Source organism: Neopsephotus bourkii, unplaced genomic scaffold, assembly GCF_033783945.1.
Source record: "Neopsephotus bourkii isolate Nb327-2 ecotype Australia unplaced genomic scaffold, CSIRO-AGI_Nbou_v1 NB_1654, whole genome shotgun sequence".
In the NCBI taxonomy this organism is placed as follows: domain Eukaryota; kingdom Metazoa; phylum Chordata; class Aves; order Psittaciformes; family Psittacidae; genus Neopsephotus; species Neopsephotus bourkii.
In genome coordinates, this window is record NW_026902128.1 from 385,754 (window position 1) to 399,088 (window position 13,335).

At 47.9% G+C, this 13,335-nt stretch overlaps 1 protein-coding gene across 8 annotated transcripts in view; it reads left to right on the top strand.

Moving 5' to 3' along the window:
• TNIK (TRAF2 and NCK interacting kinase) overlaps positions 1 to 13,335 on the top strand; it is a 162,825-nt gene that overhangs the window by 25,339 nt on the left and 124,151 nt on the right. For all 8 annotated transcript variants that reach the window (XM_061374793.1, XM_061374786.1, XM_061374788.1 and 5 more), the window contains exon 2: positions 3,650 to 3,715. In XM_061374793.1, coding sequence (XP_061230777.1) covers positions 3,650 to 3,715 — 66 coding nt within the window. The remainder of the gene's footprint in view (positions 1 to 3,649; positions 3,716 to 13,335) is intronic.

The following is a 13,335-nucleotide window of genomic DNA, read 5'->3' on the forward strand; positions in this document are numbered from 1 at the left end:
CCTGAATAACTCCTTCTCAATGGGTCTTTGTGTGCCAGGGTGGGCAAGTGGCCGTGCTGGGGCCCGTGGCACCTTCCTGTGGAGAAAGCTGCAGCTGAGCTCTTCTGGGAGCAGGGTGCTGAGCCTGCAAAGCTTACTTTTTAAACTGAAAATAAACTCCTTTCCTTAGCAGGAAATGGTCTAGCTGTGCATTGCTGCAGGCCTAGAACAGGAGTAACTGGTAGCGGGTGATGTGCAAATGTCCCTTGGCATCTCTGCTGCTCTACAGCCTCTGCCTGTGGGGACTGCCCCTCCTGGGCCTGTCATGGAGGTAAATGGTGCTGCTGGCCCCTATGGACCGAGGATGAGGTTTCAATTTCTAGTGCTTGGAGCTAATGTGGTCTGAAATCAGCCCTGCCTTGCTGAGGTGCGTGGGGGTCAGGGTGTCCTGAACACAGCCCCAGCTGGTGCGGAATTTTACCTCTTGCCTGCTTTTCTGGTCACCTCCTTTGTTCGGACAGGGAGGAGGGAAGGACCGTATGTTGGTTTGTTGGTGCTACTACAACTGTACAAATCCTTTTCCATGTGGGGCTAATGTACAGCTGAAAATTTTTGTGGGTTTGTCTTAAATGCTGGTTCTTTCGGCCTGTTTTAAACAGTGCATCTTCTTTTCCTCATTTTTTCCTTTTATTTGTGCCCTTCCTATTCAGTTTAGATGTTTTCATTTAAAAAATTGGAATCAGTAGTATTTCTGAAGGCAGTCTGGGTGTGGAAAGAGGAGCCTGCTGTGGCAGGAGGGTTGCAGCCTCACCGACTGTGTGTCCTTTGATGGGGAAGAGGGCATCAGCAGAAGGTGATAGCACTAGGTTGGAAGCAGCTGTGTGTAATGAGCTTTGAGGCCACCCCCAGCCAAGTGAAATGCAGCACGCTGCTGTGAGCCCTGATCTGCAGCACGGGCTATATTTGGTCTGAGATTACTCCCTGCTTGGCCTGGTTTGGTCCCTGGTCAGAGCTGTGCAGGGTGGGTTTCTTTTTCCCTGGCTAACAGAAGAGCTTCCATGCAGTGTGCCTCCATGTTTTCCGCTCTTGCTGCTCACTCCAGCCTGCCCGAGCTGTGGTCACTGCTCTCTGGTACCCTCCTGAAGCATCTGAGCTGGAGCTTTGGAGGGACACAAGGTACCAGGGACAACTTGTTCCCTACTCCCTAGCAGCTATTGAAATGCAAAGCTCTTCTCTGTAGCAACTGGTCCAGGGGAGACTAGTGGAAAGAGGGATATTCCCCCCTGCCCGTCCACCCCATCCTGCTGTGTATCTTCTGGAAGAGCCGTTAATGACACATTACTCGTGGGCACTAACTGTAGCTGTTGGGGACAGGCATTGTCCCTTCAGCTGCCTGCTGCATGGGAAGGAGCAAGGCCGAGGAGGGCAGCATGGCTTTGCTTGCTGACAGCTTGTTGCTGGCATTGCAGTGTGTTGCCATGGCTGTGCTGAGATTGGGCTGCTCGTGCCAGCAGTCAGGGTAGAAGTGTCACTGAGCACTGTGCCGATGCCCAGTTACCTTGGTGAAGCTTCTGGAAGAATGCAGAGAGAAAGCAGGATGAAGGAGGACGTGCAGCAGAGAAATTGTTTCGCAGGTGGGAGCTGGAGCAGGAGCTGTGGGTGGTGGGAGCCGTGGGGGACAGCTTTCCTTGTGCGTGAGCTGCCCTTGGCCAGCACAGAGCTGCCCTGGCCAAAGCGAGATGGTGGCAGGGGAGACAGGCATGAGGCTGGTAGGTGATGGATGGACTCGGATAAACCTAATAGAGCCACACCACATCTGACGCATGTTAGAGGTGTGAGAAGTGGCCTGGAATGGTGGGAGGGTGTTCTCTTTGGTTTGAGGATTTGTGGAAGGAGGTTGGAAACACATGCAAAGAGGAGTTCTTTTTATCAAAAATGGCCAGCTGCATCCCTGGATGTTTCTCCAAACCTGCTGATCATCTGCCCTAGGCACAGCTTTCTTCTCCCTTAATCTCCTAATGAATATTCAAAAATAGATATACTTGTAGCACTGGAAAAGCCTCTTTCAGAGTTGTTTCAGCACTGCAGAGAACAACCCTTAAGAAAGGAACTCAAGGAATATACAGCAGCTGCTGCCGTGTTCTCCCTTACTTCCATTCTCACCCAGCATGGAAGCCCAGTGTACCACCAGTTCCCTTTCCCATCCGTTCACGGCATTTTGCTGCCTGGTACCAAATCAGGAAAGCCACCACATGGATGTTGCATGCTAGAAACCTGTTGTGCCACAGCTTCACCTGTGGTGCCAAGTGTCTGGCTGAAGGTTACTTGGGGAATTGCATCCCATTGCACCAGGGCAGATGTATCCTCAGTGTTCTCCAGACCTTTTCCAGCACCACTGCCCTGCCCTCTGCTACAGTTGGTCCCATCAGAGACTGAGCTGATGCTCCTACCCTTGGAGCTCTCTGGGGGTTCCCATATGGCAGCCTGGGGAAGCTGCTCAAGTGGTGGAGGAACAGGCAGAAATGGGATGTGGCATTTCTGACCACAGAGGATGATCAGAGGGGTTGCAGTGACCCTGCTGTGGAGGTGTGCTGAACCCGGGCAGGTGTGTGGCAGTACGTGTTCTGGGCTGGGCAGAAAGCTGCCCCAGTCACGTCAAGACTTGGATTAATTTACTTGCAGCGTTATTAGTATGTTGAACCTTGCTCCTCAGCTGCTCACAAAGAGCCAGTGTTTGACTTTTGACCCCAGAAGTCCTCTTAAGCTGATGTGGGCTCTGTAATGAATGACGCCTCTATGTCCATAGCGTGGTGGTGGGTGTCCCTCTCATGTCTCCTTTTAAGGAGTGCTGTTGGCTGATCCTCGTTTGCCTGTTGGAGCCATTTCTTGACCCACCCGTACTCTGTCGAATTGCAGCTGGCAGTCCTTTGCTCATGGCATGCCAAGTCATTCAATAGCTCAAGGGACTAAAAATCCACTAGGGATGATGGGTGGGAGCCAGGTTCACCAGTGCTGTGGGTGGTGGGTGCACAGACCCCCGAGTGCTGTCATGCCTCTGTGTCTGCCAGCTTCCAGGGGGATTGTGCTGTCTGAAATTGAAGTGATGAGTATGGGAGGAGGAGCAGAAGAGTATAAACAAGCTTTTGGAAGGGGAAAACCCACCTAGAAGAGAAAATAGTAGCACTGGTTTATTCTGTCCCCACCCTTCCTTGTGCCTCTCTGCTTGTACCGTCATTTTAACTGTGCTGGTGGCTGTGCTCCAGCTTTCACACGTGTGTGCACTTGTGTGTGACTGCCCTTCCCTAGCAGGACACTCACTGGGTGGAGGGAGGTCTGGGGATAGGTTCTGGTGCTTCAGTGCTACCTTCCAAATCACTGTGCGCTCAGGTAGTGCTGCCCTAAATCTGCTTGTCTCAGTTGATAAACCAGAATGTCAAAGGCCAGAATGCACCAAACCAAAAATGATGCTTAGGCCAAATAACTCTAATGCTGCTGACCTCAGGAATATACCTGGAAAACTCTGTTTTGAAGTCAGAAATTGCATCCTGCCTCTTAGCTTGTTTTATTCCAAAGCTGATGCATAAGAAAACATAAGTTTTAATAGCAGATAATTCCTATTACATTTAAAACATACTGATCTTTCCCCCCTCCCCCCTTTCTTTTCTTTTAGGATCCTGCAGGAATCTTTGAACTGGTGGAGCTTGTTGGCAATGGTACCTACGGGCAGGTATATAAGGTAAGGGCTTCACCTGAAGTCATCCCATTTGCCTTAGTTACATGTTGAATGTGGAGCATCCTAGCACATCGTCTTGGCTGGGTTTGACCTTTTTCAGGCCTGACAAGAAGCTTTGCTGAACTCTGGCTTTTTGGTCTTGTGTGCAAGCACCGTGTAGCACACAGAGCTCTTTTAGAATAAGCAATTCGTAATAGTTCTGAAACTGTCACAAAAAATAAATAGCTTTTTCTTTTTTCGCCTTTCCCCCTTCCCCCATGCTTTTTATTGATTGCATGATGAGGAGGGGGTGAAAAGTCTGTGCTTTAATAGATAAATCTTGATCTCTTCTAAAAGCTGAGTTTTACAGCTGCAATAGGCTGCCAGATGAATTTGCTACAGTCTGGTGCTCTGCTCACACGTGGGCTGGCTGCCACCCTATCCACCCGCAGAAACCTGCTGCAGGATTAAATACACAATAGTCAGTAGGCTTGCTTTAAATTTCTGTAAACACCTGGCAGCAGATCTCCCAATGAGAACAGCGAGGACACCATGGATAGCAGAATTTCAAACCCAAGAACTTCTTTACAAGAATATTTAAAATGTCCAGACTTTAAGGATTTGTTTTCTTGGTGGGGTCTTCTTGTGGATGACTCCTGTCGAGTTGGGGAGGGTTTGAATTATTTCAAAATCTGGGTTTATTTACACTTAATATATGGTGGGGAAATGGTTCTCAGCACAGTTGCATGAGGAATTTGCCAGATATTTGAGTCTGCTGGGAGAGTAGCTCCCCCAGCTCCAAAAACTTCTGTACACATGGGCACAAGTTCTGTGTATACATGTACTTGTGCATGTGCATGCACACAGAGAGCCTGCTTATCTATCATGCCTTTATTATCATTTGACTATAGAGAAGAGTATATTCACATGCTCTTACTGTTGCTTTGGAGCCACAGCTCTTCCCTGTCATGTGGCAAAAGACAGTGAGCTGCTCCTCCTGAAGAGGAGAAGGGTGCTTAAAAATCTACTTGTCAGTAAATATTTATTCTGGATTCTGGTTTCCTCATCCTCCTGCTGCGGTAGGCCAATCCCATCAGTATGAGGACAGAGGGATTGAAGTGAACTGAAGATGAACTGGAACTTCTGGAGTTTTAAATATGTGAATATTTGAACTGGAATACGTTTAAAAAACAAGAAACAAAACCAACCGAAAACAAAAGAGAAAAACCCCAACCAACCAACCAAAAAAACTCCAAGCAAACAAACAAAAACCAGACCAAGCCTTGGAAAACCAAACCACCTAAAACTGTTCTTATCAAGCTTCTGTTCCAGGGAACTTCCCCCTTGGGTACTTGTTTTTCCATGGTATGCTCCCTGCCATGAGAGCTCCCTTCTGAACTGCTTCTTTTCTCAGCTGCTAGAATAATGGTGGAGGGTGACCTAATTTTAACCGGTGCATATTTCTAACAATCAGTGGAAACTATGCGCCTTTAACAGCCTTTTGAAAGCATGATGTTTTTGTGGAGAGCAGAAACGGGAAATAAGCTAGCTGGTGCTGGCACTACTGGTCGCGTGGCTCTGCTGATCGGGTTTCGTCTTGCTCTGATTCTTCTGGTGTGTCTGTGTGTTACCTCGAAGTGGGGAAAAAACACCCAGAAATACCCCAAGTATAAGCATTCTGGGAGGTGAGCACTTCTGTGTTCTACTTTTCTCCTGCTGTATAGGAAAAAAATCTTCCTCTTAACTGTTTTTAACTTGCTGGAGCAATCGGATTGACTTTGGTGTGATTCACTTGGTCCTGGTGCCAGACGGGATGGTGATGGGGGTGGAGGGGGAAACGCTTCTGTCCAAACCAAATTAGTAAGTACTGAGGTATGAGTTCAGGCTAAGACTGACTTCAGAGCTCCCTTAAGCTGAACTCTTGAAGTAGCACCCGCTCTATAAACAAAAGGAGACTTTGATATAAAGCATACATAACTGTTTATGATGTCCCACCCTAAACCCAGGGCGGAAATAAGATCTCTGTGATTCTTTTCCTCCAGATACCATCGCTGTATTTACCTCTTACAGTAAAACAAATGGATCAACTTTCAGGACGCACAGACCTGCTGCCTCCCTTCTAAAACAGCCTTTAAAAGTGGTCCATACGTAGGGACAGTGTCCTCTATAGTTAGATGATTTTTCCACTGCTATTTCAAACCCATCTCAGGTGGGGATGGGGTATTCATAGAATTGTTTAGGTTGGAAAAGACCTTTAAGATCATCAAGTCCATCATGAGCCTTTAATCCAGCACTGCCAAGTCCACCACTAAACCATGTCCCTAAGTGCCACATCTACACGTCCTTTAAATACCTTCAGGAATGGTTGACCCACTCCTCTGTGCTTATGCTATCTGAGGTGCACCGTTGCTGCCCTCTTAGAACCTGTGTGTGGCTCTAGTTGTATTTTCAGATGTGGGAAGCATAATTTGTTGTGATGCATGTTCTGGTGCTGGCTTCTTAGCCCAAGCTTTGAAGGTCCGATCCCTGCCCTCTTTGGCAGGTGTGGTCACTGGGTGAGCATCACCACCCCTTTGCCTGACTAGTGCTTCTCTGAAGCAAGAGGATCAACTCTTCTGTTGGGAAGAGGCAGAAGTGAGATGCTTATTCCAGGCAGAGGAGAGCATCCTGTCTGTGTGCTGCAAGACTGCCAAAACAGGGCTGCAGCCCTGATTTTTCCCTCAGAAAACCTGACTTAGCAGCCAGCTCTATTACTACTGCATGGTCATATTTGTGTTAGAGACTACAGGTTTTCCTGGTGGTAACCTGGCCTGCCCAGGACCTGGAGGGATGTGTGAGGCACAAACCTCCCATTGATCCCATAGGATAAAGTTTTGGTGATTGATACCACAGCCCAGCAGGGTGGGAAGCCTGGAAAATGTCTGGTAGTACTGCAGTAATAGAAGCAATCAGAGAGCAGTGGTTCGTGGAGTCAGCCTTAGGACCCACTGTGCTGGAGAGGGTTGAAGCCCTGCCACAGCACATGCCTCCTCCTCGCTTGTAGGAGGAAAGACATTGGCCAAGTCTGGTCCACATTAAGAGCTCCCAAAGGGAGTGCACCCTCTGCTGAAGCACAGATGCTGGGATGAAGCTTGTTGCACAAGCTACTTTGATCCTGCTTTCTGGGCCATTATTTGAAGATCCCTTTCAAGGTGGTGCAGAGTGCTTCTGTAAATCAAAGCTTTGTTCTCTGAGGCTTGTGCTCCAGAGGCAGAGGTAGCTTGCTTGGCTTGATCTCTGTATTTTCAAGTAAAGGCTTTTCTTTGCTCAGGGCAGCAGGTTAAAATGTGACTTTGGTGCTTCCCAGCTCTGGCCATACCTCAGTGACACCTGAATGCTGCAGGAGCCCTCAGCAGTGACCCACTCTGCTCTCCCTTCTGTAACCCCAAACACAAGCTCTTCACTGCAGATAAATGCAGAGAGTAATAACATTCCTTGTTCGATGCCTAACAATCTCTTGTGAATAGCTTGATTTTTATTTTAAACAGGGCTGCACTGGTGATGGTTTATCTCTCTAATTGAATCGGAAGCTTTTCTTTATTTTCTAATAATCCTGCATCTCATGTTACAGATTGTAAACTGGTTTTGATAAAAGGCTGGGAGCTTGCTAGCTCCTGTGCCAGACGTTGTTGCAGTAGTGGATTTTTGTGTCCTTGGATTCTCTTTTTTTAAAGTGTTTAAAGAAATGGCTAACAGGAAGACAGTGTGTTGGACCTGGGGAATTGAGCCATTGCCTCTTTGCTTTTTTAGCAGGTAGCTGATGGCTGAAAGCAAAACTGTAAACACAAAAATCACTAAGACCCTTAAGAGCATTGCCTAAAGTGTGACGAAATGCTGGTTTTATGTTACAGAACATTATTATTACTGCTTCTCTCTACTTTGCATTAGAAAGCAAGCAAGAAGTCCTTAAAATACTATGTATGCTTAGATTGCCTGAGTAAATCAGGGCCACAACTGCCAGTGTGTCAAACACCAGTAAATACAGGAGTCGAAAGTAAAAGGAGGCTAGGTTACTCAGAAATACCTTTCCAGCAGATGGTTACCAAGGTGGGGAAAGACATGCAGCGTGCTGCTTATTGTGCATTGAATATGTTAAAAACCAAAGCAATCCCCTGGTGGTTTTGGACCTGCCTAGCCATGGGTATTCACGTACCAGCCTGTGCACAGTGTCACCAAAACAGGATGTTACTGCAAGGCTTTATTGTACAGGTTACAAGATAGAGTACTGTGGGCTAACTCCGTAACTGCACAATAACTATTGATTGTTTAATTAGCTGGTAAATGCCATATAATCGCTAAGTCATTACGCAGCAGCACTCTGCACTCTAAATCAGAGCGTGTGGGATCTTCAAACCGCAGGTCTCTCAGCTGTCACTCCCCAGGGAGCCCGCCCACTATCATCACAGAGCAGGGGTCGCTTCCCATGAGACCACCTCTAGGCAGGCCACTGGTCACAGGCAGTCCCTGTCCCCTGCCGGCAGTTGTTCCTTGCTGCACTGTGTTGTGTTTGTCTGGGGTACAATACATGGGGCATCCCAAGGTATTTTGTCAGGTTTTATTTGGTGATTACGCAGCTGACATTTTCCAGAAGCCAGGATCAATCCACCTGGAGGTAAGCCCTGCCAGTGCCCCATCTGCAGGTTTGACCCAGTAGATGAAGATAATGAGGTGTGTGGGTATGAGAAAGTGAGTAAAACATTTGAAATCAAAGGTCGCCTGTTGCTGGGGAGCTGGGAGCAGCAGGGCTGCTGGGGCACTTTGATCCCTAAATCAAACCCCTGAGAATGTCCCAGGCACAAGTCTGTTCTCACTGATATTGTCCTGGAGTTTGCAGGTGTCAAATGAGGATGGTAATGCATGTCCTGCCCTCCTGGGTGCTGTTTGTGCACTGCCCTGCACAGTGGCATCCTTCCTCATGTCACCCTTGGGCATTCCACCAGTATAGGCTGGTGAGGTGGCAGGTGAATATGCTAAAGAAAGGCCTTTAGGAGATTTTTTTGTTTGTTTTCTTTTACCTTTTTTTTTTTTGAGGGAAGGAATGAGAAAACAACTAACATGCAGTCTGTGCCGCGCTTAGCCTGCCTGAGGTCTGGCTCAGCCCCACTGCCGCTGATAAAGGGCTGGGCCCTTGCGCTAGCCCTGGTGAGAACAGAGACTCTGCAGGCTCCTGGGTCATTATTAGCAGTTCAGATAATTAGCCTGAGTCAAGAAAGACATTAATAATCACTTGTTTTATTGTCTCCCTTTCTGAAAGGCCGATGGTCAATGGGTTGGTAATTAATGACTGCTGCTTTTAGCTGTGTGGAAGAAGTTACCATGCTCCACACAATATTTCCTGTGGATTGTTGCTGTAAAGAATTAATTTTGGTTTACATACACGGCTTTTATAGCTAAGGACTGACTGCTGAGCCTCGCTTGAGAGACCAGGCTGAATGCACACAAACCGTGCATGCGGACTGCAGATGGGGCCATGCTGCTGCCCACCCATCTTCCGAACACCGTCCTGTGGTGTTGGCTGCTGTGTGGTGGTCCTGACCATACTTGAGGGCACCTGAGGCTCACTTTCATGAGCCGCTAAAGGAATTCAGAGCTCCGTCATCTTGCAGTCTAAACAAACACCTCTAACACTAGACAGTCAGCTATTGCATTTGAAGGTGTATTGTAAGCATTTCTCTTTTCCCACCCCCTTGTTGTTTATACAATGAAATGTGGTGTAGTGGGGTTGGGTGTGACTTGAGCTGGATAGGTTCTTTCAGTGTTGTGTCCTTGGCTTTGGGTCCTTAATCTTGTTTTCAGCATCTCCAGAGATTGCTTTTGCTGCATGGCAGGGCAGACTGAGTGTAACTGCATGCGTGGGTATGCATCCATCCATCCTCGTGGTCTGATGATCACTGCAGACTTAGACAAGCACATGAGGGTATGGTCCCCTCTGATTTGGTAGCTCCCCGGCTTTTCCCCTGGTTTGGTGCTGCACAAAGAGCCTGTTTCATGGGGCTGGGACAAGGAAAAACCCTGGACAGCAGAGCAGTTAGCTAGAGCTGAGCTGACATGCCTCACCCAGGGCTTTTCTTTCTGCTGGAATGGTTTTTATGGTGGCTGGGCCTGCTCACATCCATATCCAGGTACAGCCCTACGTGGGAGGCAGTGACCATTTGGCATCTTCAAGGTCACAGAAGGGCCATGATAGCGTGAATGGATTTGCAAGATTTATAGGCTGCCTTATAATCCTTCCTTATTACAAGATCAATATTAAATATTAAGCCGTTGTTTCTGGTGGGTTGGCTCCCTGTGCCAGCAGAGAGGATATAGTGGTGCTGCTGTGTGAGGATGCTCACTGGGGCTGGGGGGGTCTTTGCTGCTCCCTTACAGACCGGCTTGCACATGGTGTTGGGATTTTATCAGGTCTTACTGGGTCGTGGGAAGCGGCTGGGCTAGCCTGGCATACTGGTGTGTGATAACGTGTGCCAGCGTTATCAGAAGGAAAATGGGCAAATTCAATTTATCAGCTTCCCTACAGTGTTAAAATACCTCTAGAAGGGAAGGTCCTTTCTTTGCTGACTGCAGTGGGGTGTATTTCTGAAACGAGGAGCTGTTTTTGCCATGAAGGCAGGGAAGTCTGAACTGGAAAATGCTTAAAATGATGAAATGATGTTGCACTCTTCCTTTCTTTTTCTTTTTTTTTTTTTTCTCTCTGAAAAAAAGAGAAAGCTTTGTTACCAGAGCAACTGGTACATCTTGTGCTGCTTCATTTCTCTGAAACACAGAGAGCCCTCAGCTCTCCCTCCCTCCCCCCAAGAAACCAGCCCACACACACCTACACACCAGTATGTCACATTAGCTTCGCTCTTAAAGGTGCTTTTTACATTTCAATCCTATGGAACACGGGTTATAAAAGGTGATTAAAAATGTTCCTGTATTACCTTCCTTTTAACCTCTATTCCTTTCTGCCTGCATCCAAAGTTTGTGATGGGGAAGGGCAGGGTGAAGGTCAGGAGCAGACCAATGCAACTGTGAAGTGACATGTGTCTGCTGTCCCTTGCATTACTGGATGCTCTGCTTCTGTAAATACCGCACAATTTTGCAGGACAAAAAAATATCTACAATGACATGGGGGGGGGGTGGGGGCGGAAAGCGAACTTCAGAGGTGCTAAGTAAAGTCAACAGTTCACTGTAAAGCATGGGGAACATGGTGGTGGGTCTTGCAGTGCTGTCTCTGTGCGTGCCAGGGATGGATGGGGATAGAGGGAGAGCCCTCTCCTTCCATTTTGGGCATTGGAAGATGATCCGTACAAGCACCTGCTGTGCAGAGGATGTGAGGAAGTGCAATGTCCAGTACCAACTTCTCCTATCCCGTAAGAGGGAGTGGACTGGGAACTCCGACCTGTCTTTTCTCATGTATTCTGTGAGGACACCTAAAGTGGGCCAATTCACAGGTTGGCTGTAGAATCCCAGTATCCGTAGGTTTCATGGTTGAGGACCAGTGCTGCTGGATGAGGGTCCTGTTTTATGCAAGCAGAGCCGCAGCAGAACAGTCTGGGAAGGCGAGGATGTGGGTGCACATAGCTATATTTAATAGTAAGGTCTGAGAAGACTCACTAGAGGTCTTCAAGCTCCCTAGGAGAAATTGGTTCATGTGACTTGGCAGGCTGCTCTGTGCTTGTGTGGCTGCTCTTGAGGCTGCTCAAAACTCCTTGACTTGGTCAGGCTCTTTGAGTCTGCTCATGGTGATGCACTTGGGTACCCAGCTACCCTCTGCATTGGTGAACCGTGGGGGATAGGGGTGTGCAGAGAACTGTTCAGAAGATAGCCAACTTTCAGAGCTGGAGTTACTGCATGTGAAAGCATCACTCTCCCTTTCAGGAGGTGCAGGTTTCATTGTTCTTCTCACTAATGTCTTACAGTGATGGTATGTAGTAGCTTATAAGGCCGTGCTCGTAGCCAGCAGGTAAGGTATGGATGCTGTAAGGCTCAGGTGGATTACAAAAAGCATTTGCTGTCAGGATAGATTGATTTAATGGTAACCCTGGGTTGTAGCAGCAGATGAGGAACGTCTTACTCTAAGTAGAAGCTGGTACCTGCTGATTTTTGTTGTTAACTTGTTCATGGTGTCGAACAATTACCAGGTTAGTCAAGTGAGTTGGAGCCTAGGGCAATGTATAGGAAACCTAGGGCCAAGTCCAGTAACCTTTGCTAAATGACTTCTCTTTTCCAATCCCTGTCCTCAGCCCTCTTTCTGTAAAACCAGAAACAGGGCCATGCCAGGGTGGTCTGAGAGAGCAGAGCTGAGAGCTGCTTCATGATACCAGCACTGGAAAGCCGTCTGTGAGGAAATGTTATGCTAGGAGCCCCTTGTTTGAAGACAAAAGGTGAGGAGAGGCTGGCAGGTGATCCCAAAGGAGTGAAGTACAGTAGCTGCTAGCCGTGAGTAGGCCAGCTGAGAAGAGCAGTCTAAAGAAGCACTGAAAGGTAGGTTTTGGAGCTGGGAGGATGTTTGTTCCTTCTATCTCTGAAGGTGCCACTCTCAGCTAAGAAGGCAGGAGAGGACTTTTTGGAAGGTTTACAGAAGGTAATGGGGGAAGCAGTGCCTGTAAACGTTGGTCCAGGCTGTGTATTTGAGGTGTTCATGGATGCTGGAGTGTTTGTCTTCAGAGGCTTTTCTTGCTTGTCATTTTTTATATATCTTTTCAAATTCTTATGCAGCTTGACTTGCAGCTGACCCTCAAGACTTGAAGGCATGCAGTGCCGACAGGGAGCCAGTTGGAGCTCTGCTTCTTCTCCTGGTTATGCTTTGAAGCCTTGCTGTAGAGAGAAGTGTGTTTCTCTTGAAATCTGCAGTTTATTCTTAGGTTTACCTGGGAAGCCCTTTACACTAATTACCTAAAGATGGAAAGTGCCAAGCAAACACAGCCTGCTTCCAAATGTTGTGGGTTTTTCTCCTCCCCTAAGAATGGCAGATTGGTCTAACTTTTTTTCTTTTTCTTTTTTAAGTCTTTATTTGTGTGTGTGTGTGTTTAGGTCTCAAAACTCTTGTGTTTGAATGTGCTCATGGAAGTGCGTGGCTGGGAGCCCAACTTCATCCCCACATCCTCACTATGCTGCTCTTGTCCCCAGCATGTGCCTCCCTTGGCTCCCTGCATAGGTGGCTGAGAAGGAGGTCATTTAGGCCTTCTGACAGCACTGAAATCAGCTGGTGATGGATGTGGGGCTCCTGTGTGGTACCAGAAGCAAGGTGAGGTGCCATGGCACCCATCTTCCTGTGCCCTGGTGGGAATGTGGAGCTTAGTGTTTTGTCCGTAGGTACACAGCATTCCTGTCTGTATGCTCAATGCTGTCCCAAGGCTCACTGGTCCCTGCTGCTGGTCATCTCCCTGGGGCTAGGCTGTGCTACAGACCTGTGTGTTGATACCCTGGGCTTGCCTGTATTCTTAAACCTTCCTCCCACGGACTTTTTGCTCCCCACTGAGGCAGAGCAGTGCTGTTAAAGAAGTGTTGGTACCTGTTCCTTTTTCGTGCATCACCTTAGTTTTCCCAGCAGAGAGGGTGTGAAGTATCGGGTTCATCCAGTGGATTCTGCTATGGTCCACAGGTCTGCAAGAGGATGAGAA